This window comes from Maylandia zebra, linkage group LG5 (genome assembly GCF_041146795.1).
Source record: "Maylandia zebra isolate NMK-2024a linkage group LG5, Mzebra_GT3a, whole genome shotgun sequence".
NCBI lineage: Eukaryota > Metazoa > Chordata > Actinopteri > Cichliformes > Cichlidae > Maylandia > Maylandia zebra.
This window is the reverse complement of record NC_135171.1, coordinates 36,734,585-36,757,040: the sequence shown is the minus strand read 5'-3', so window position 1 is coordinate 36,757,040 and position 22,456 is coordinate 36,734,585. Positions and strand designations below refer to the sequence as shown.

The 22,456-nt window shown below is 40.3% G+C and overlaps 1 protein-coding gene across 2 annotated transcripts in view; it reads left to right on the top strand.

The window, feature by feature from the left end:
- The window catches only part of cdh22 (cadherin 22), a 194,670-nt gene that overhangs the window by 152,689 nt on the left and 19,525 nt on the right, over positions 1-22,456 (top strand). For both annotated transcript variants that reach the window (XM_076884303.1, XM_004547639.4), the window contains one exon: positions 9,804-9,925. In XM_076884303.1, coding sequence (XP_076740418.1) covers positions 9,804-9,925 — 122 coding nt within the window. The remainder of the gene's footprint in view (positions 1-9,803; positions 9,926-22,456) is intronic.

Genomic DNA, 22,456 nt, shown 5'->3' with positions numbered 1-22,456 from the left:
AAAGTATCAGCTAATGTTGAAGTCAGATTACAAACGAGTTACCAAAAAACAAAGAAAGAAAAAGTTGTGTCCTTAAACTGGATTGTACTGTTTAAAGAGACAAGATGTAATTTGCCTGACATTTCAACTAAAATTAACAAAATGTACATGTGTTTGAGCAATTTGCAGCCGAATTTTTAAAACAAAAAAGCAAAATGATTGGCTAGCTTTGTTTACACCCAGTGCCTGCCAATGATTGTACAAGTTAAATTGGCTTTCTAGCATTTGCTGACTCCCAGCAGGGGTTATAAGGGGTGACAGACAACCTCAAACCAATGTCATCATTACTATTTCTTTGGTATATGACTGAATGGCTTTTATGTCTTTTAATATGAGTATAACTCGAGGTTTAACCTAGAAACAGCAGTAATATGAGCAGAACTTTTATGGCATCTTTTTAAGATTTGGTTTATTTGTACAGATTTTACAATTTGCGATAGATCTCATAAGCTTTAAAGACTTTCTCTTTGAGAGTAATACTATTTTCAATCGTTTCTTTCTAGACTTCACTGTTTTGACACACACTTTCTTCTACTTTTTTACATTTGAACACAGTGACAGAATATATCGTTTATTTTCATTGACCATAACAAGAAAAACTGTTGGTCGCAGATCAAAGGCAGCTATGCACTACTCTCGTTTTTCTTCCAGGAGAAAAATATAGTCATCGCTTTCTTGCTTGTCGATGAGTTGATGAATACATTGCTGAAAATGAATGAAGAGCTTACATTTTTTTCATCTCATTGGGTTCTTTTGTCACAGCAAAGAAAATGAAGAATGTAATAACTTGAGGAAGCTGGGGAAGTTATTACTATACCATTAGGAGCAAACTTGAAAAAGGAGAAAGCCTGGTGTTCCTCACTTTTTCAATCTTTTACAGATGAAGTGATTTGAGGGTTGCAGTGAAAGCAGGGGAGATTGCATTCTGCATCTAACTGGTATCCAGCACTACACATAGAAGCGGAAAAAAAATAATACCACAAACAAAGCTGAATTTAAAATGTCTTCATATTTGTTCCTCAATCATATTCCCCTAGACCAGTGGTTCCCAATCATTTTTTGCTCGGCCCCCCTTTGTTTTACAAGAAAAATGTCCCCCCCCCTTCTCGCACACATGCACGCACACATCCTCCATCCACACACACCCATATTTTGCTCCATTGCGGTTTCTTTCACACCTCAAACACTTAGTAAACAATTAAGCAAATTCAAGTAATCTGCAATAAATGACAGGTAGTAATAAAATAAACTACTAACTCTTTCAGGCTACGTCCACACCTACACGGGTATTTTTGAAAACGCAGCTGTTTCGTCCACACGTAAACGGTGTTTCCTATCACCGAAACCGGAGATTTTTTAAAACTCATTTTTTTTCAGTTTACGTGTGGACGAGGAATACAGAGTTCCTCACGCAACGTCAAAGGTATGTGCCTTTTTTCACGTCACGCTGTGCGCCACGTTTACATGACATGAAATGCAGAATGGCAGATAGAGACGAATGCATATATACTATTACTGTTAATCTTACTATCCTCAGGTTTTACATGCTTACATATACACACGCAGTTACTGTCCCTCCATTTAGAAAGGCAGAGGCATCACGGTGTAATTATTTTACTGTAGTTGTTTTTTTTTCACGTGTAATAATATTCAACATTGCTATCAATGCATTTTTCAAAAAATGCCCCTCTGTGCAAAACTGTGGGACACTGTTAGTCCGTGATTTGAAGAGCCCAGCGCGCTCCCGACACAGGGAAAACCAATTCTGCAGGGGAGACCTACCTCGGCACTTGTGCAGGTGAAACCAAAGGGCAGATATGCTTCACCATATTTTCTAGTCTTTGGCTTAGAATGAAGTTGGTTTGGAAACATATTCAGCGATGCTTCACCTCCTGCTTTGCGTTTCTGTGGGCGCCCCGTGCTAGCAGTGGCCAAGTGTTTTGTTCCCCCTTTTCATACTGCGCCCCCTCTGCAATGGGGGGGGGGGGGGCGGGCGGGCCCCACACTTTGGGAAGGTCTGCCCTAGACTGTGATTACCCCAATAATCAATACTGCCCAATCTGAATAGTAAGCAGTCTCTTCCACCACAAACATTAAGACAAAATTAGCCTTTCTGAGTCCTCCCAGAGCAATTTGGAGCCTTTTGTGGTCTGCCTCTTTGTGCTTGGCATTATCTCATAAACACGTTTTAATGTTAATTGAACATTTAAAGCAACCGTACACCTTTCAATATCAGACATAAACACATGCCTGCACTTGAAAGATAAAGCCTCTCTCATTGCCATTGGTGGAAACATCCACACAGACAGAGTCAGTGGTCAATGCCATCAAAATTCCCATCCACTATGTCTCTTTATCACCCGTTCATGGAGTCCTGAGAGCTGTACACATACAGAAAGCAGACAGAAAGAGATAGAATAAGTAGACACAGAAAGGCCACAAGAGAGATGGAAATAGAGCGGGGGGGGAGAGAGGCATATACTTGTGAAGCTATGAGCTAAAGTATTTTAAGAAGGGACTTCATTTTCTCCATAATGATTTTGTTCGCTTTTTTATTTCGGCCCTTCTGCTCATTAAAGCTAGACAGCCACAAGGTCAGTGTGTCTGAGGACATTGTTAAAACTGGAAATTTTGTGGCACAACCCTTAATTATCCCAGTTCATTACTGACCTTTGAACTGTTGTACTGCCCATGTATCAGTATCGGACAAGTGACAACTGCTTCCTGACAATGCTTGGCGTAAATGCCCCAGGATTAACCTCTGTTGCAAAACTGAAAAACACCTAAATGTCAATTACTCCATATGTGCCTGAGTAAAGATGTTTTAGTTTCAAATACAAACATGCACACATAGTATGTCTTTGAAATCACCCAATTAAAAGGTGCAACATCTCCTGCAGACACTATCACTGGCAAAAAAAGCCTCTCATCTATGCACTGCTTGTCTCCCCTCCAGAAAACGCAGAACCTCCCGAGTACGGGAACAACATTTAATGTACTGTCACTAGCCACAGTACTCGTACTTCCTGACAATCTTCTCCGCAGAAACGTATCAGGTTAAGTTAGAGTGACATATAATTTTCGAGAACTGATAGCAAGTATGATATCACCTTGCAAAACTGCTTTTTTCCCCAGACAGGTAGGTGGGAAAAAAGAACATCACCCTGAGGGCAAAAAGATACTGAAGTAACTGAAAGTCTTTATCTCTTGCACCGTTGCAGAGAAGAAACATTTTCTACAGCATAACTTTTCTCACTTGCTGTCTGGCAAACAAAACACACACTCTTTGATTTTTTTATGGTGTTAGAACATTATTCTCTGCAAATCCAAATGAATCACACGTTTGTTGGAAGATGCTGAAGAGAGATCAGTATCTCTTTTTAGTCAAAGTTAGAAAATGCGAAGGTAAGATGAATCTAAAGAGCAAAGTATGAAAGGATTGTCAACTTTCTATGTAAAGTGTTCACACCTTTCAGCACTGACAATAAATGTAATCACATTATTACACTGCAACAGTATTCCATAAGGAAAATAACTGTAAATAGGATGCTTTAAATATTCACGAATAAGCATGTTCTGATGTTTTGGATTGTGCTAAGCTTGGTACAGCTCACCACCTCATGGAAGATGGACTTAGCTACTGTGATGTCATCCACTGGTTTCTAATGTCCTGCTTTGAAACCTTGAGAAGAACTGTTGTGCCATTGTTATCATGGTTGCAAAAAATGGGCATGATGAGGAAGCAGGTCTGACTGTGAATTCAAAAACTCATTGGCTAGTGACTTGTGATTTGACGTGTCATTAGCCAATGAGCGTGGACTTTAATATAACAGGTAATCTTCTATTAAAAGATAGACAGGAGCCCATAAGCTCAACGGGAAAGTGTTTACAGATCAAGACAAAAAACTTTTTCCCACAGACTTTCCCTGTATTTTTTACCCTCTTCAGTTCTTTCGGGACAATAATGGAGAAGCATATAAAACCAGCACATCTTTGAGACTTCTTAAAATGTTCTACTTGAAAAGATCTAAAAGGTTAATAAGCATCCCCGATAAAATGTTACAAGTTTTAAGTAATTGACAATGTTCAGGACCCATTCAATTTTTGTGCTTAAAAGCGATTGTTCATAACTAGCAATTCTCAGTCACACAAGATATACTGAAGAGGGTCTGTGCTGACGGGGGTCTGTGCTGACGGACGTGGGTTACTGACCTGGTAGCCTGGCTGCCCCTGGGTGGGTCCGGGATGGGCGTGAGGTTCTGGGGGCGCTCCGTCTCTGGGCTGGGGCTCGGGCCGGGCCTCGGGGGCTTGGGTCCTGGTTGGTGTGTTGCTGGGGTTGTGGGCGGGTGGGTGCATGGGGGCCCAGCCCTGGAGCAGGGTGCCGCCGGTGCATCGAGCCACCTGGGGGGCTCTTCAACTGGTGGGGAAGATTGTCACATCTTGCAGGAGCTTTCCTCTCCTCAGGGGCTCTCTCTACAGGAGGGGGAGATACAGGAGAGGTGGAGGAAGATCTCAGCCTGGGTGTTTATTGTCTTATGTAGTCTGGAAGAAGAGTGGATGGTGGGGTGGGTGCAGTTTTCTCTGTGGTGGGGTTGGGTGGACTGTCCCGGGCTCTGTGGGGCCGGGGGGCGCTGCTGCACTGGGCCCCGGTCTGGATGGGCCTGGGCCCCCTTTCCCTGGTGGGTCGCGGAGTATGGGGGTGCCTACTGGGGTCAGTGGGGGAGCTGGCCCCAGGGAGGGGTCACTTGCCCCTCCCTTCCTTCCCTCCCCATCTCCAGCTGCCTCCCTCTTCCCGCTCCACCACAACCACCCACACATGCAGGACCTTGGAGTAGGGGTATGTCACCAGGGTGCAGAGGAGGCCACCCCTCCCCCCCCCTGTCCCCTTCTGGCTGCCTCTGCCTCAATTTTATCCCACAACTTAGACATTCACATTACTCACACTCTCATTACACATACATATAGGATCTTGGGGGTGGGCACGATACACGGAATCCAAAGTACCATCAGGGTGTACACCCCACCCCTGGCGTCGTTGCCCACCTCTCAATGTTAAATACACGTAGACATTGAGGGCCAGCAGGAGGGACCATGCGCTTACCTGCTGCTCTCTGGCAGGTAGCTCCAAGCCCTCCTGGGTTTTAAATGCACCTTAGAACACACATGCATCAACACTACAATGAGCGGGTGGAGGGAGGTTTGGAGTCTTCTCTCACCCCCATTCTCTGCGACCTGCTGGAGCGGGGGGGCTAGGAGGAGGAGTTGGCCGTCCGACTGCGGTCTGGAGTGTGGGGCCTCCCTGCTGCTGCGGAGTCGGGGCGGTCTGCCTCCCCCCACCGCAGGGAAAAGGGTAACACCACCTGGGTCTGGGTGCAGTTCCCCCCTCCAGGGGCAAGGGTACCTAGACCCGGTTTGTAGAGTACGCTTGGGGAGTGTGATCGTGTGTACAGCGTCTCTTTATGTCTGTCTCCACGTTGGTTGAGTGTGGAGTAAGTGTATATGAGAGCATGAGGGTGGGAATGGATGTTTGTATATGTGTGTGCCTGTATTTCTGTGTCTATATGTCAGGTTGGGTGTCAGGCGCCACCTCTCTGGGGACATCTTAGGCCCTCCAAGGTTTGGAGGCCTATCTCCCCCTACCACCACTTCCCCTGCCAGTGGCGGACTCCCTCAGACATCGGTGCGTTGGTGGTTCTTTGTGTCCGGGGATGGGCGTCCAGGTACACACCGGCTCACTCCTTGGCGGCCGCTTATCGGGGCCTGGGGCCTGGGGCTTGCTCGGGCCACTTCGGAGGTGGGGTGTCCCCGGCCTCTCGGCCTGGGGCTCGGTCACTCAGGCACGGCTGGCTGCCGGCGGAGCTCACGGGCGCGTCACTGCAACTCCCCCTGGCTTCTGCTCCGCGGCTGCTGAGTGAGCCCTCATCTGGGACTCTCCTCAGCTCTTTCTGGGACAGTGGCGCGGCTGCCCCTCTGTTGGTCTTCCTTGGTCTCTTGTGTTCTGGGGGCCTCTGGATGTCTGGAGTTTTGATCTCCTCCATACCTGCTTCATGCCCTGGAGGACGGGGCTGTGGCTCCCCCACACCCTCTAGCAGATCATTACATGAAGGAACCTTTTAAAAAACAAAAAACAAACGCGTCCATGCTCACAGGTGTACACACGGGTGATCACACCCACAAACTACACCCTTTTTGGCTCCTACCTCAAAGCACACTGTGTTCTGTTGATCTTATGTGCTGCACAATAATGTTTAATATTTAGTATTTACTGTCATATTCCCATATATCATTGTGATGTTGTTTATTCTATTACTCTATTACCCAGGTGATTGATATATGCATTTTTTTTCTTTTTTTTCTTCTTTTTTTTCTTTTTCTGCTCATTCTGTTGGTTTTTGGTTTTTGCCCTTCTCCCCCGTCCCTCTTCTCAGCTGTTTCTCTTTCCCTCTTTCTTTCTCCCCTTCTTTCCCCCAGTCAAGTCTGTCCCATATTCAGTAAGTGAAAATAAAATAAACAATAAAAGGTGAATCAAATGGACCATTACGGCAAGGCTGGGATGGTCAATTTGGTAAAGTAAATCCGTTGGGCATCTTTCTTTGCCTTTAGACAACAATTCTGATGGCAAAAGAGCCAAACGGGACAGGCCAAAAAAAAAAAAAGAAAAAAAAAAAAAAAGATATACTGAAGAGATTTCTGATAGCCTGGGTTGTCAGTGTAAAATTGGAGCTATGCAACAAGAGAAAAGAAAAAAACTGTAATACTGCAAATCTTTGCAGGCAGTATGGACAGGCCTCCGGCTCAGAAATGAGACGAAAAGTACACGCTCCCGAGTACATTTGTATCCTTATTTATCTCTCCTGACAAAAGTGACATTTTAAACCAAACTGTCTCCTCCAGCATAGACAATAAACCATTTGGTCCCGAGCATTGTAACAGTCCTGACACACACCTACACACATGCAGCCATCCACATGTGTGAGGAGACAAGCAAGCACTCACATACTGTATCTGTCTTCCCTGAAGTTATGTCAGTATAATTCAGCACCTTAGAGACAGTCTTTCTGTAAGATTCTCGACAGCTGGTATGTGCAGCACAGATGCAGAGCATGCCAATAATCTGTTGAGATCCTTTTTTATTCTTCTACACTAGCTGTAGACAGATTTAGAACAGCACCACTTGGTCCACATGAATGAACCTGTCTCACTGAATACGCTTTTTTTGTTTTTTTATTTTTTATTTATTTTTTTGTCCCGATGAAGAGAGTCTGTGGTGGTAGGCGCTTTCTCACATTATTTCATCTCTTTTCAGTTCTGGGAATTGAAATGTAAAATGTGTAACATCTGGTGATTGCTGGTTTTCATTCTGGCACAGCGGGGACAACAGAATAATGTGAAGATGAAATTAGAAGACGAAAAAGAGATATCTAGGACTGGTGGAGCTCTTTTTGCATTTATGCTCTTGCTGCTCTGGCAAAAAGCAGTCAATTAAAACCCTGCATTGATGTGAGGATTATGCTATTAGTTGAGACCAGCATTCTCATTAGCTGCTGTGCAACTGTTAGACAGAACTATGTGGTGAGAGAGAGCTGGAGAATTTATCTGCTATAGTCTGATGACCATTAGTTTGCTTTGCTGTCTTTAGTAAATCTGTCTTGTCATTTTTCTTTTACTTGGAGTGTGGCCCAATAATTGTGTTTGTAAGCTCTGGAATTTTCCATCATGTGGTTGCTCACACACATGAAGAAAAAAACACAGCTTTAAGTTTACCCATAGTTTAACCTCAAGCGTCAGTTTATCCCTATAATAACCTTGAGGCAAAAAAAAAAACAAGTGTGAAGTTGTGGTGGGACAACCAATTCCCACAGAGTGGTGGAGAGTTTTTATTTTAAGCACACACATTTACAGACATGCCAGTGTTGAGGACTTAATGTCTTGCAATGAAACCACATCCTAAAAAAAGAGAAGATAATGACAGTCTATAAAACCGTGGATGTTAAGGAAGGTAGGCATCTTTTCAAGGACTACAGTCCAGTTTCCAGGTCCATTTTGGTTTTCGAAAATATTTATCATTTGTTGCACTAAAACTACCGTTTTTTTAATAGAAAGTGCAACATTAATTAGATTTAGTAAATTAAGAGCAGCAAAAAAAACCCCACAGAGTTTAACTTCTGTATAGAAATAGTTAGTAGCACTAATATTCAATTAAAAAGCTCTCATCTTGATCACTTGACTGTGTTAATTTGGTTGTTACGTACTATGTATAAGGATTAATAATTACTAGGCACTTATTTGTATGAGTGAGTTCACTTTATTGTGCTTAACTATCTTCCAGATTTACATAATTACAACAATTTAAATTCATTCAGTGGAACACTTGGAACTGATTTATGTGTATATTCAACCACTGGGTAATTGTCAGTAGCTGCATGTTGTTACATTTTCTGTAGGGTGCCACTCAGATGCATAAACTAGGTGGTGACAGCTGTGTATACTGATTTATTCATCAAGTGTGCACTACAATTAACCTACCATATCCTGACTAACACTTGCAGCAACCGGGAGCCCCCCGCCCCACCCATTCTCCCAACACACACACACACACACACACACACACACACACACACACACACACACACACACACCATTCTTCTTTTCATTTTCTTTCTTTTTTCCACTAACTTAAGCTCTCATACACACACACACACACACACACACACACACATGCACACGGGAGGCCTAAGGCTCCCTTCTGTACTGCAAACAGTGTTTTATGAGAAAATGGAAACTCCATCAGACATTATCATATGATTGAGAATGGGAATTAAGATTCAAGGAGAAGTCAAGCTAATTTGAAGTGGGTTTTGATTGTACTAATTATATAATCTTCTCAACTCCCACATTTATATTTTTGCCCATTAAGAAAAATGTCTTGAGAGTGTGTTGTGGTGTTATATATCTGGATGTATCTAGCTGACACTGGCTTAAGAAAGAAAATGATAGTACTACATTTGCAATTTTGTCACAAGCATGTAGTTCTCATTTGCTGAGGTGTGTCTCTTTTCACTTCATTATCAGATAGTGAGTACCTAGAGAAACTAGGAGAAACTACAAAACTAGCATCTTTGGTGCCATTTTTATGTCACTCACTGGCATACAAAAGTGTTTTTTCAGGCAGTGGATGTATTTTAAGTTAACAAAACCCTTCAGCACATAGCTACTAAACTACTTTCTGGTTCCTACTGGGAGATGTGTCTTTGTCTTGTCTGCTAAAGGCTAACAAGGGTGCATTAAGTGTTTTGTCTATGGATTCTTGGAAATCAACACCACTCTCTTATAGAAAAATCAGCACATTGGCAGGATTTTTAGCAGCAGCTGCAGTCCTCTGTCAATATCCAGAAGGGAGCACCAAATACTACACACTGCTATGTGTTTAGTAGCATATTGGCACAACACAAATTCCCTGTAGTTACACATAAGCCTGAATTTTAGGTTTCAGTTACATGTGTGCAACCCGGGCCGTTATGAATATTCTGGTTAAACTAAAACTTTACCTCATCTCTTTCATGTGGTAAATAAAGAAAAGAAAAATGCCTGTGGAAAAAAAGACACATACAGTCGGAGCAGTCTAAGAACCTGTTGTTTCACTGCCAGTTGTCGGCTTCCCCCAAACACTATAGTTATAGTGAGATAATATTATGCAAATGCAAATGCACATTTCTGCCACAGCTCTTTACACAACTTTTATTTTCTGTATCATTCTTTTGTAGATAACCACACAATGGCATCCCAAACATCAGTGAGCATTCGGATACTTGATGTGAATGACAATCCACCTGAACTGGCCACACCATATGAAGCCTCAATATGCGAAGATGCCAAGCCAGGTCAGGTATGTTTTCTTCATAAAACACAGACTCAAATAATTTCATTTAGACTGTGATCTCAGAAATGTAATCTTTGTATTTTTGATGTAAAAAAAATCCTTTAAAAAATACTATTGCTCTTTGTTGAGCAAGAAGCTAAAGAGTGCCAGTCAAGTAGATTTCACTATAACAAGTTAAAGGTGAGGACCTTTGAAAACTCTGTACCAAAACACTGTGCCACAGCACACACATATTTTATTAACATCCGAATAGAAACAAAATTGCCACAATGTAATATTATCTGTGTTTCTTTAATCTGAAACATCAATATTACTGCAAAACAGCACACAACCTACTTAAGGCACTTTTGACAGTCATTTTTGACATGAATGACCACAATACTGAATGAGAAATTAGGTCCGTTGTTACCAGAGGTGGGACCAAGTCATTGTTTTGCAAGTCTCAAGTAAGTCTCAAGTCTTTATCTTCAAGTCTCAAGTCAAGTCTCAAGTAATGTCAGGCAAGTCAGAGTCGAGTCTCAAGTCACTGGTGTAAAAGTCCGAGTCAAGTCACAAGTCTGAAACTTTGAATTTCAAGTCCTTTCGAGTCTTTAAAAAAAACAAACGAAAAAACAATGTTGCAGTTATGCTAAATGTAAATATTAGACCATGTAATTTTTAAATCTGTGTTTTTCTCAACACATGACAAAATAGTGAACTTAGAAAATATACACAAATTGTGAAATTGCACCTCTTTAAAATGCAGCTCAATTAAACCTAGCTCCAAGAATAATTTTCACCGACAGTTCTGAGATAAGCTGCATGTTATTCTTGGATGCGGTTGTAGGACCAGCTTTAAAATCGCATGACAAAAATATCACACACATTAAAAAAAACTGTATCACCAACGTAGCCTGGACAACATTTGCTAGTTAGATGAAGTCAGCTATCTCATCTTAGCATATTTATATGCATATTTATAATTATACGGTTCTTGGAGTGAGTGCATACACTCATGAAGTTTAGTAACTTCAGGTCACTGCAACAAGCCCAGGTACAGTTTACCGACGGATGGGTGCAGGACCTTGAAATGCACCGTGTAGAACGAAAGACCATCGTACGTATCATAAGTTTACCAGTCTCACAAATTGTCGTCATAAATACACATTCCTTAACCGTTTATTAATAGGACCTTTGAGCTCAACGGTAATTAATTAGTAGTGGAAATAATTTCTGGTACCCATCACAGAAATGTAGCAGTGACAACAATATTGTATGCTGTAATCGTACTGGGCAATTAGTGATACAAAAAACCTGTTTTATCCTGTGAATAAAAGTATATGTTTTTGTCAATGTACCATAATAACAGAAGCGAAACGCAATATTGTGTCAGGACAATTCACTATTTATGCACAATAAATAAAGGAGCATAGCGCGACAATTTCTGTTCTTGCTTGTAACCTATATCACTATTTATGTTATGAAAATGACGTATTAACTACTAAAAAACACTGACCTTCGTGTAAATGCTTGGAGCAGACTAACCTGTGAGCTGGAGTGTTCTGGGACGTTATATTTGGTCTTTGAATGGCTGCAATCCAGGCCATCCGTCGCGTCTTTGTTACTTCGGAAACATGAACAATTTCTCCTCAACGACGTAATCCGATAACAACCGATCTCTTTACCCGTCGGCTTCCTGTGGCTGTCATGCGACCGGCTATTGCAGTTAATAATACAACAGCTTCTTGACATTTTTGTGTTTCTTTTTATCGCTGTATAACTGATTTTAATTGAAAGCCTGCGTACGCTAGTACCGCTTGCCACGAGTTCCCAGAATCCTTTGCGGTTCTACCCGTGAATGACATCACATTTTCAATCTCTATATAATATGCATGTTAAATTTTATATTTGGGGTAAAATATCAAGTCTTTTCAAGTAAACCGGTTCAAGTCCAATTCAAGTCCCAAGTCATTGGTGTAAAAGTCCAAGTCAAGTCACAAGTCTTACAACATTTTTTCAAGTCAAGTCTAAAGTCATAAAATTAATGACTCGAGTCTGACTCGAGTCCAAGTCATGTGACTCGAGTCCACACCTCTGGTTGTTACACCCAAAAATACACGAGATTTCTGTTTTTAATTTATTTTACTTTTAGAGGGGGTTGTGTTTAGTTATTAGTCCTCATTCACTCCACTAAGTAACCAAAGACAAAGTATTTTTAGGCAGAAGAAGTGTTTGGCTCAAAATCTATGAAGATTTGATTATGATACCAGCATATTTAATTCTGTGGTTTTGTTTGATTTAGACTAAATTACTTAGTTACAAATATCAGCTTGCTTCCTGGCATATTTGTAAATTAGAAGCTTTTTCTATTTCATATTTTGGTTAGTTTACATCATAAATGATGTCAGGGGACACATGCAGCATAAAGGATCATGGATGTGAAACATCCATTTTGGATATATTGTAATGATTCACAATATTGAATATTATGTATGAAGAGTATACAGTGTCTTTGGAAGCGGCAGTTAGAATGAAATATGGTCACCAAAATGGAAACATTACACAAATATTCAAACAAATGTTTGATAAATGAACAAGGTTTTTGCATTCCTCTGATTCCATGTAATGTATCGTTTGGTAGAGACTTCTGTATTTTTTTGCTTAGTATTATTCCTTTCACTTTTCTACTGATAGCCCTGTGGTGCAGTGGGCAATATGAAGAACAGGGAGTAAGTCTCTGAGGTAAAGTCTGAAGAAACTGGACTTATCAAAAGTGTGATTAAATTGTTTAAAAAAAACTGCCCTCGTGCACTTGAAAGTGGAACAGCCCTCGTGGTCTTAGCAGGAATGCATCTCAAAGTCTATGTGAGATGCATTCCTGCTCTGTGTGTGTGTGTGTGTGTGTGTGTGTGTGTGTGTGTGTGTGTGTGTGTGTGTGTGTGTGCATTAAAATGTTTTTGTACCTAGATTACAAACCAGCCTATTTATTCTATTTATTGTCTTGTAATTCCTGATTATTTCCATATTTTTGCACAGCTCCACGCTATGATCTGTTTGACACTTAACACCAAAGGCAACTTTAGACTCAGCTCTAGGGCAAAGGCACAAATTCCCCCACGAGTCCTGTGTCAGAAAGTTAATTGCTTTCCAAAGTATTTATTTAGTTATTTATTTGCTATAAATTAAAACATTATTATAAAATAATTACAGATTGTGATACTGGATATCTATCCCAGAAATGTATTTGATTGGATTGATTCAGTCATATTGTTCTGCCTGTCAAGAAGTCTTTTCTTTAAAATGTCACTTAACAGGCTCTTCATGAGAGAGACGTCTTTCCTTCATGACAAAACCTTGATAGAATTTTAATTCTACCTTTAATGTTTGCCCCTAATTCTGATATGCTTCACTTATGCCTTTTTCAGGTGTTTCTTTTTTTCTTTTTTAATTAAGACGTGATCTGTCTGTTGAAAGTTGTTTCATTGTGGGAAAGAAAGTGGTTTCTGATATTTGATTTAATAGCATCTTATAATCCAATCAGGGCTAAAACGGCAAATAGTGCATCGTTTAAATAAAATTTAATTCAAAGAATTTCAGTCAGTTCAACCATTCATTCATTAATTAATTTTCTAAATGGAAAACATATAAGCCCTGCGATAAAACATTAATACCCAACAATCAAACAGTGGGAGTCTGTGCGAAAATCAAGACAAAGGCACTGATGTGGCTATTTCCAATCCAATAGAAGGCCAGGTCTTTCCACTGATCACCATTAAAAATGGACAAAGTCATTAGGGTGTTATATTCACCTTACATAGCCAACAGGCCCTGAGCTGAGTTAGAGCCAATTATCGTGTGCAGAGCAAAGGAATAATTAAAACAGCAAGGCTTTAAAGTGGGGCCTCCATGCTGGAAGCTGCATTTACATGTGTAATGAGGCTCAGGCCTCTCCTCCCCTTGATCCACAGACTCTTAACCACTTATAGCCCCCCTGTGCCTCTGCAGTACCACCAGTCTGTGCCTTTCTAGAACGTTGTCTGGTCTGATCTCCCTCACTCCCACCTCACTCTGTCTCCCATCTGTGAGAGCCCACATTAACCTTCAGCTCCTAATCACATAGAGATGATTAGTCTTCCAGCTAAAAAGATCATTGCTGGCTCCCAGCATTGTAAAAGAAAAGGTTTTTTAATGTTCTCATTAGAGAGAAAGGCAGTGAAATATTTCACATTGTAATTATAAACTAAAAGTACATGCACAAGACTGTGCTGTCTATCCATCCATCTCTTATTTCATTTTATTTATTTATTTTTACTATCATCCTGTGAGGTTGGCAAATGGCAGGAACATCTGTTCCTTTTCTTCCGTTTTCATTTTTTGTATTTTCTCTACAGAGTCTCTTTAAATTTTGTTATGGGAAGTTGAGTAGGCTGTAAGGATTGAAATTAATTGTTTAAAGCATTTTCAGCCTCACATTCATGCTCAAGGGTAACCAATGGGAGACATGCAGGAAACAATTTGACCTTTGTAATTTCCATGGATAATATAAAAATGGTTTCCTGTAGACACTGTGAGTCCCTACATATTAAAACATAGAGCAAGTGGTCTAAAAACCAATTTTGTTTTTGGATGTTTTATGATACGAGTTCAAATTTAAAGTATTTTTTCACAGATGAGTGCTTTTTAAATTTGTTTATTTGTTATTGTTTTTTATTATTAAGTTGGGTGCAGACATTTCACATTTTAGATCAGAAGTGTCAAGGAGACACAGACAGTTGGTCCACAACCAACCTGTTAACGTGTCCAATTCAGCTGCTGGATGGCTTTGCAAAGTGTCATTAAATTACTTATGTTACGTCCGACGTGGCAGACGTGTGGAGTTGTAGATTAGGACCGAAGATGCAGCTTGTGATGAGAGTGAACTTTATTTAGTAAGAAGGATGAAAAACAAACAGAAACGGCGAGGCAAGAATAAACTTAAACTGGAACAACTAACAAAACAAACCTAAAACCAAACCCAGAGATGTAGGGAGACACGGAGAGACAACGGAGGGAGATACGCAGGAAGATGGAGGAGAACAACACAGACGAACCAGTGACTACTAAGACAGAAGAAACGACTTAAATACACTCAGAGAAACACAGGGAGATTACACACAGGTGGGGGACACAGCTGGGAGTGATTAACATGACGAGAGCAGGGAGGCAAACTGAAAACACTCACATAAGACGCAGACCTTCACAATAAAACATACACGTAATGACTAGAGATGGACTGATCCAATATTACGTATCGTATCGGTCCGATACTGACGTAAATTACTGGATCGGATATCGGAGAAAAATAAAAAATGTAATCTGATCCATTAAATATCAAAAAAGCACCTCACAGAACTTTCGACACGTTGTAACTCTCCTCCTAACCGTAGCACGTCGGAGCAGTGTGCTCACGGGATAGAGCGGCTGTGTGTATTTGTAGCCTTGCTACCAATCCGGCATTTCATCTCTGAGGAAGTGATCCCAGAGAGGAGAGAAGTAAAGCAAGTGTGTAAGTTCATCTCTGAATGTTTGTAAAGCATTCCCGTGTTAAGCTTAACAACCTATATATGGAGTGACTGCCTCTTCTCTCCCCCTCCCTCTCCTGCTGCTACTTCAATTATGAAACTGATCAGTGATCAGCTGATCGGCTTTTCTGTCGCGAGTCCGTCTCTCTTGTTTGTTTATCTCCCACATTGCACCAGAAAGAGGAAACCAGCGGCTGAGCACGTTTAAGCTTGATAATCTGTTGTTAGAATTTATTTAATATTACTTTCTAGACCAGGATCCTTTACTACTTAGCTGACAGCTGGTAACTGTGCAGGGGCGGATCTAGCAAAGTTTAGCCAGGGGGGCCGATAGGGCATGAACAGGGAAAAGGGGGCACAAAGACATACTTTTCTTTCTTATTCTCATTTAAAATGTCTAGCTTTTATTAAATAATTATCTGAATCTTACACCCAAAGTTTTAATCTGATGTAAAATGAATAGAAGTCCATTACTGTATATAGTAACTATTAATGTCATGAATCGCTGTGCGGCAGGCAGGAGTTGGACCCAAAAGGCAGGCACGAAGTTTAAACACAAAGAACTCAGCTTTATTCGCTGGCAGGAGAAAGTCATACAAAGCAAACTAAACTGGAAACTCACAAACTAAACCCACAGAGAGACACAGGGAGATCCACACAGCATGAGGGACGACGCGACAAGCAAAGCAGGACACATTCACATAAGACACGGACCTTCAAAGTAAAACAGGAAGGATCACACAGAGACACGAACTTGACACAGTGGAGACAGCAACTAAGAAACACAGAGACATAAACCATAAGGCAGAGGACTCTAAGAACCGAAAGACACAGAGGGGAACTCAAACATGCAGACACAGACTTACACAGAACAGAGGGGACACAGAGAAACATGAAGGGCAAGGGATCGAAACTAGAAACCATAGAATAACTCACACAAGTACAATAATACAAACATCACAAAGAACTAAAAACGCTGGGTCAGGAGACCTAGGACCGTGACAATTAAGTCTAATATACCCTAGTAAGCTATAGTACTTTTTCCTTTGGGAAGGTACCATCTGTGCAGTCTGCAGTTCTGTTGAAGAAAGATGTTGAATCTATTTAATTATTCTTGAAAAATAATTTATTTCTGGGCATTTTTTTTCACACTGCATCAAATTAAAGTTGATTACGTCGATTAAGCATCATGAGGTGGGTGAGGGGTGGTTCCTTATTTTTTCGTTTTTGTTTTTTTTTGCTGGGAGTTTTAGAGCCCTAGTAGTTAGGTTGCTTACTCTTTAAAATACCAGAATAGGGAGGATGGAGTAGGTTTAAGTTTATTAGATTGATCAGTATTGCTGAACTATGAAATATTTTGGGTGCAGTGCATTTTTTGCATACAGGTATAACAGAATAGCTTTAGTGGGTTTTTTTGGGGGTTTTTTTTAACTTGAGTATGAACTTATACAAAAAGCAGCAAGATATTAAAAAAACAGTTTTATTGATTAAAAAACACACTATTCATATTCATATTCGGATTCATATCGGTATCGGCGGATATCCAAATTTATGATATCGGTATCGGACATAAAAAAGTGGTATCGTGCCATCTCTACTAATGACACAATACACAAACTTAACACAGACTCAGAGACGCGGACTAAACACGGAGACCTACTACACTAAGGGGATACACAAGCAGGGAAGACACCAAACAGAGGGAACACAACTAAACCCTAGAACCCCAAAGCAACAGTTGCTGTAATTGTGACAAAAAAATAAATAAATAAACAGAATCCAAATTGTAGGGTTCTATTGAAGCAAAGTGTTGTTGCCTAATGTGCTTGAAATACTTTGATGTCTGCTGCTTCCCAAGATGCACTTATTTATTCAGCAAAATAAGCTGCCAAAAGAGGAGCCTAGAGGTATAAGCATGACTTGACAGATGTGTAAAATGCAATTCAATTTTGTTCCAGCTCCCGAGAATGTTGTTAATCAATTTAGAAACTTGGACAGGCCAGCAGCTTTCAGAAAGAGAAGTAATTAAACATTTATTACTTTATCATGGAAGACAGAGATGTCAAACACAGTCGTGGTGTCATCTTTTGCCTAATGTATAAACGTCTAGATTCAGATAATGTGCACTTCATCCACTTCATCTGGAATCTTTTAGTGGTAATCTGAGGTTAGATCAGGTTACTGTTGTTTTGTTCAGTGTCTACACTGTTTGTTTGTGTTTTTTAAAGCATCACTTCACAGGGAGAATTCATTAGAGCCAACATAACACCTGTTGTCGTGAAACTAAATCGACATCAAATAGTTTGGCTCAAGATTTGAAACTTTTCACAGAGGAGTTTTCTATCAGTTTCAAGTTGTCTTTTCAAATCAGCTAAACCCACATGCGTGGCAAACTTTATATCGAGTGATTGATAGCAGGTCTTGAGTATTCATAATTAAAGTAATTTATTTAATACCTAAATCATTTAGGCATACACTGTGCCATCAATCAATCCTATTATCAATTAAATGTACAGTACAGGGAGTGCAGAATTATTAGGCAAATGAGTATTTTGTCCACATCATCCTCGTCATGCATGTTGTCTTACTCCAAGCTGTATAGGCTCGAAAGCCTACTACCAATTAAGCATATTAGGTGATGTGCATCTCTGTAATGAGAAGGGGTGTGGTCTAATGACATCAACACCCTATATCAGGTGTGCATAATTATTAGGCAACTTCCTTTCCTTTGGCAAAATGGGTCAAAAGAAGGACTTGACAGGCTCAGAAAAGTCAAAAATAGTGAGATATCTTGCAGAGGGATGCAGCAGTCTCAAAATTGCAAAGCTTCTGAAGCGTGATCATCGAACAATCAAGCGTTTCATTCAAAATAGTCAACAGGGTCGCAAGAAGCGTGTGGAAAAACCAAGGCGCAAAATAACTGCCCATGAACTGAGAAAAGTCAAGCGTGCAGCTGCCAAGATGCCACTTGCCACCAGTTTGGCCATATTTCAGAGCTGCAACATCACTGGAGTGCCCAAGAGCACAAGGTGTGCAATACTCAGAGACATGGCCAAGGTAAGAAAGGCTGAAAGACGACCACCACTGAACAAGACACACAAGCTGAAACGTCAAGACTGGGCCAAGAAATATCTCAAGACTGATTTTTCTAAGGTTTTATGGACTGATGAAATGAGAGTGAGTCTTGATGGGCCAGATGGATGGGCCCGTGGCTGGATTGGTAAAGGGCAGAGAGCTCCAGTCCGACTCAGACACCAGCAAGGTGGAGGTGGAGTACTGGTTTGGGCTGGTATCGTCAAGATGAGCTTGTGGGGCCTTTTCGGGTTGAGGATGGAGTCAAGCTCAACTCCCAGTCCTACTGCCAGTTTCTGGAAGACACCTTTTTCAAGCAGTGGTACAGGAAGAAGTCTGCATCCTTCAAGAAAAACATGATTTTCATGCAGGACAATGCTCCATCACACGCGTCCAAGTACTTCACAGCGTGGCTGGAAAGAAAGGGTATAAAAGAAGTAAAACTAATGACATGGCCACCTTGGTCACCTGATCTGAACCCCATTGAGAACCTGTGGTCCATCATCAAATGTGAGATTTACAAGGAGTGAAAACAGTACACCTCTCTGAACAGTGTCTTGGAGGCTGTGGTTGCTGCTGCACGCAATGTTGATGGTGAACAGATCAAAACACTGACAGAATCCATGGATGGCAGGCTTTTGAGTGTCCTTGCAAAGAAAGGTGGCTATATTGGTCGCTGATTTGTTTTTGTTTTGTTTTTGAATGTCAGAAATGTATATTTGTGAATGTGGAGATGTTATATTGGTTTCTGATGCTGGCCTATAAAGCTCTGAATGGTTTAGGACCAAAATACATCAATGACCTCCTGACCCAGTATGAACCATCCAGATCCCTCAGGTCATCTGGATCCGGTCTTTTATCAGTTCCCAGAGTCAGAACCAGACACGGAGAAGCTGCATTCAGCTTTTATGCTCCTTATATCTGGAACAAACTCCCAGAAAGCCTCAGATCAGCTGAAACACTCAGTTTATTTAAATCCAGGTTGAAGACTCACCTGTTCTCAGCTGCATTTGAATAAAGCACCAAATCCACACTTTAAGCTTAAATTTCAAAACTTACATTTAACTACTGATTTTATCTACTGTTCTGATTTTATCTGTTTTGATTTTATATACTGTTGTTTGTTTGTTTGTTTGTTTGTTTGTTTGTTTGTTAATTAATTAGTTAGTTTATTTGCTTGTTTTATTCAATTTTAAATCATGCTTTTTATTTGTTCTTGTTTCTAATGTCTCTGTAAAGCACTTTGAATCACCTTGTTGTTGAATTGTGCTATACAAATAAACTTGCCTTGCCTTGCCTTCACTGGTAAAAATAAATAATTGAAATGGGTATATATTTGTTTTTTGTTAAGTTGCCTAATAATTATGCACAGTAATAGTCACCTGCACACACAGATATCCCCCTAAAATAGCTAAAACTAAAAACAAACTAAAAACTACTTCCAAAAACATTCAGCTTTGATATTAATGAGTTTTTTGGGTTCATTGAGAACATGGTTGTTGTTCAATAATACAATTATTCCTCAAAAATACAACTTGCCTAATAATTCTGCACTCCCTGTATTTGCTCTGTTTACCTTGAATTATACCACTATGGTTGCCTGTCCCTGCACAGACACATGCTAAGAAAAGGCATGCATACACACACCCACACACATGCTGTACACAGGCTGCACTGTCACACTCTTAATGTGTCAGATCAACCCCCGGTTTACTGCGCTAATGAAGAGCATTTCATTGTCTCCTGTTGTGTGCTCGGTTATCACCCAGTCTCGTTCACAGAGTGTCAGCTCCTTGGCTCAGGTCTAGCTTTTGGTGGAACCACAGAGAAAATCAGATTTACCTAAGCCTTTTAACTGCGGTTGGGTTTGATCCTATTTAAGAGTTGGCAATACAACATATTTGTGTGTGTGTGTGTGTGTGTGTGTGTGTGTGTGTGTGTGTGTGTGTGTGTGTGTGTGTGTGGTGGGGTTCGGTGCGGTGTGCTTGAAGGGAATAAAAAATGGGTGAAAGTGGCAAAGCAGCTTTTGCTTGGAGACACACCAGGGCCGTGACACAAAAATTGTTAAATAGCTTCTCACCTTTTATTTACAGAGCCTTCCTTTGCATCCTTCTTATGCAGGTTGATGTTCAGAGATTAAAGGAGAGAAAAAAAAACTTTCCATAAGCCTGAATTAAAGAGAAATACAGGGAAAACAACCACATACAAAATACAGGTTGGATTTACGGTTCTATCATGTAGAACACATGTGCACAACCTTGCCAAAAAGAAATGCATCCTTAATCCATTTCCAGAGGATCAGTTCCAGGTACATCTCCACAGTAAATATAGTTGTGTAGAGTCTTTTTTAGTGGAGTGTACATTTTTAAAAACGACTTCGATAGAAAATGAAACAACAAAGGGAAAATGTTGCCTGACGAGGAAAAGTTGGCACACTGCTATCAGTAATGTACAATAAGATGTAAGAAAGAAATAAGCACGTAATGTTACTTCAAAACACATTGCACTTAGTTTGACATAAATTCAGTGGCGCTGTTAAGGTGTCCTTCACTGTTTTATTGTTTATTCAAATATGAATGCAGCTAAAAGACAAAATAAGGAATTAAAGTCCACAATCACAATGAGTGTAGACAGAGGAAACATAATACAATAAAATGCAAACAATGCAAGACACTGATGAGCCCTCAGTGACTATTTGTTAAACATTGCGAAATTCAATGAATTTCCTATAGTAAAAGATCCTGATGTCATTTAGAGATTTAAAAACTGCCTTTCTCTTTAAATTATAGTGTTGATTAATGACACCCTCCAATTATGATTTTGTTCCCACATCTTTGCATTTAGGATTTAACTGAAAGTGAGTTCATGTCTCAGAATGACTCTTAAGAGAAATTTAACGAAGGAAGTGCCGGCAATTTTCTGCCTACATCCCCAAACTCTCTCAGACTGCTGCTGTTCACCAGAGACACACATACTGTATGTAGACACAAAAATTAGATTTTTTTTTGAGGTAATATATTCCCTAACTCTGAGAAAAACAACACTTAATATTGTTCACAGCAAGCAAGTTTTAAAAAGGGGTACTGTTTGCCCTCTAAAATATGTGACAAAAGATTGTCTTTACATAGTTACAGCGCAAGCACAATGTCTACAGAATTCAAATGAAAACATTAAAAAAATTGTAAATCTGTTTTTAACTGTCACAGGCTTTCAAAATCTGAGTTAAACAGACTTGCATAACAGAACCATGCAAATCTATAAAATATAAAGGTTAAATTATCATAGCAAATAAACAAAGCCAATTTAGTAGTGTAAAGATCATTATTCAACACCCAAATTATGAATGAGTCTTAATGGTCTTATGATGTGATCCATTTTAACTACAATTGCCATTCGGGCCATGAATCACACAAAATAATACATACGTAACTTAATTTTATTAAGATTTTACAGGCTTTAATTTACATTTAACATTTGATATTCCTGGTCCGTGTCCTGATTTGGCAATTTTCCCCAGTGTTCAGCACCTCTCTAAATGGCACATGACTGTGTTCATGCGCCATCCCTCACCCACCTCGTGGTATTTATCTGATTAAATGCAAAGAGACAGATATCATATAGTGCAATGTGTGCAGAAAAAAGGCTGGTTGGAAAGCCAAATACTAAGTGTGGCCTGGGGTAACAGAGCCCTGTCAGCTCTGCCATGCTGTCTTACAGTTGGCTGAGTGGGTCAATGCGACAGATCACCTCGGTTTGGCCAAAATATTGCCAACCTCTAACCCTCGAGGACTGAGTTTGAAATAGCTAAATGCTAAGCCTGCACTCACATAGCACACATATGAGCACATTGTTCACTCACCTTATGGATATGCATAAAGGACTAAGACAAAAACATGCAAGCACACATCAGATATAAAGGAGGAAT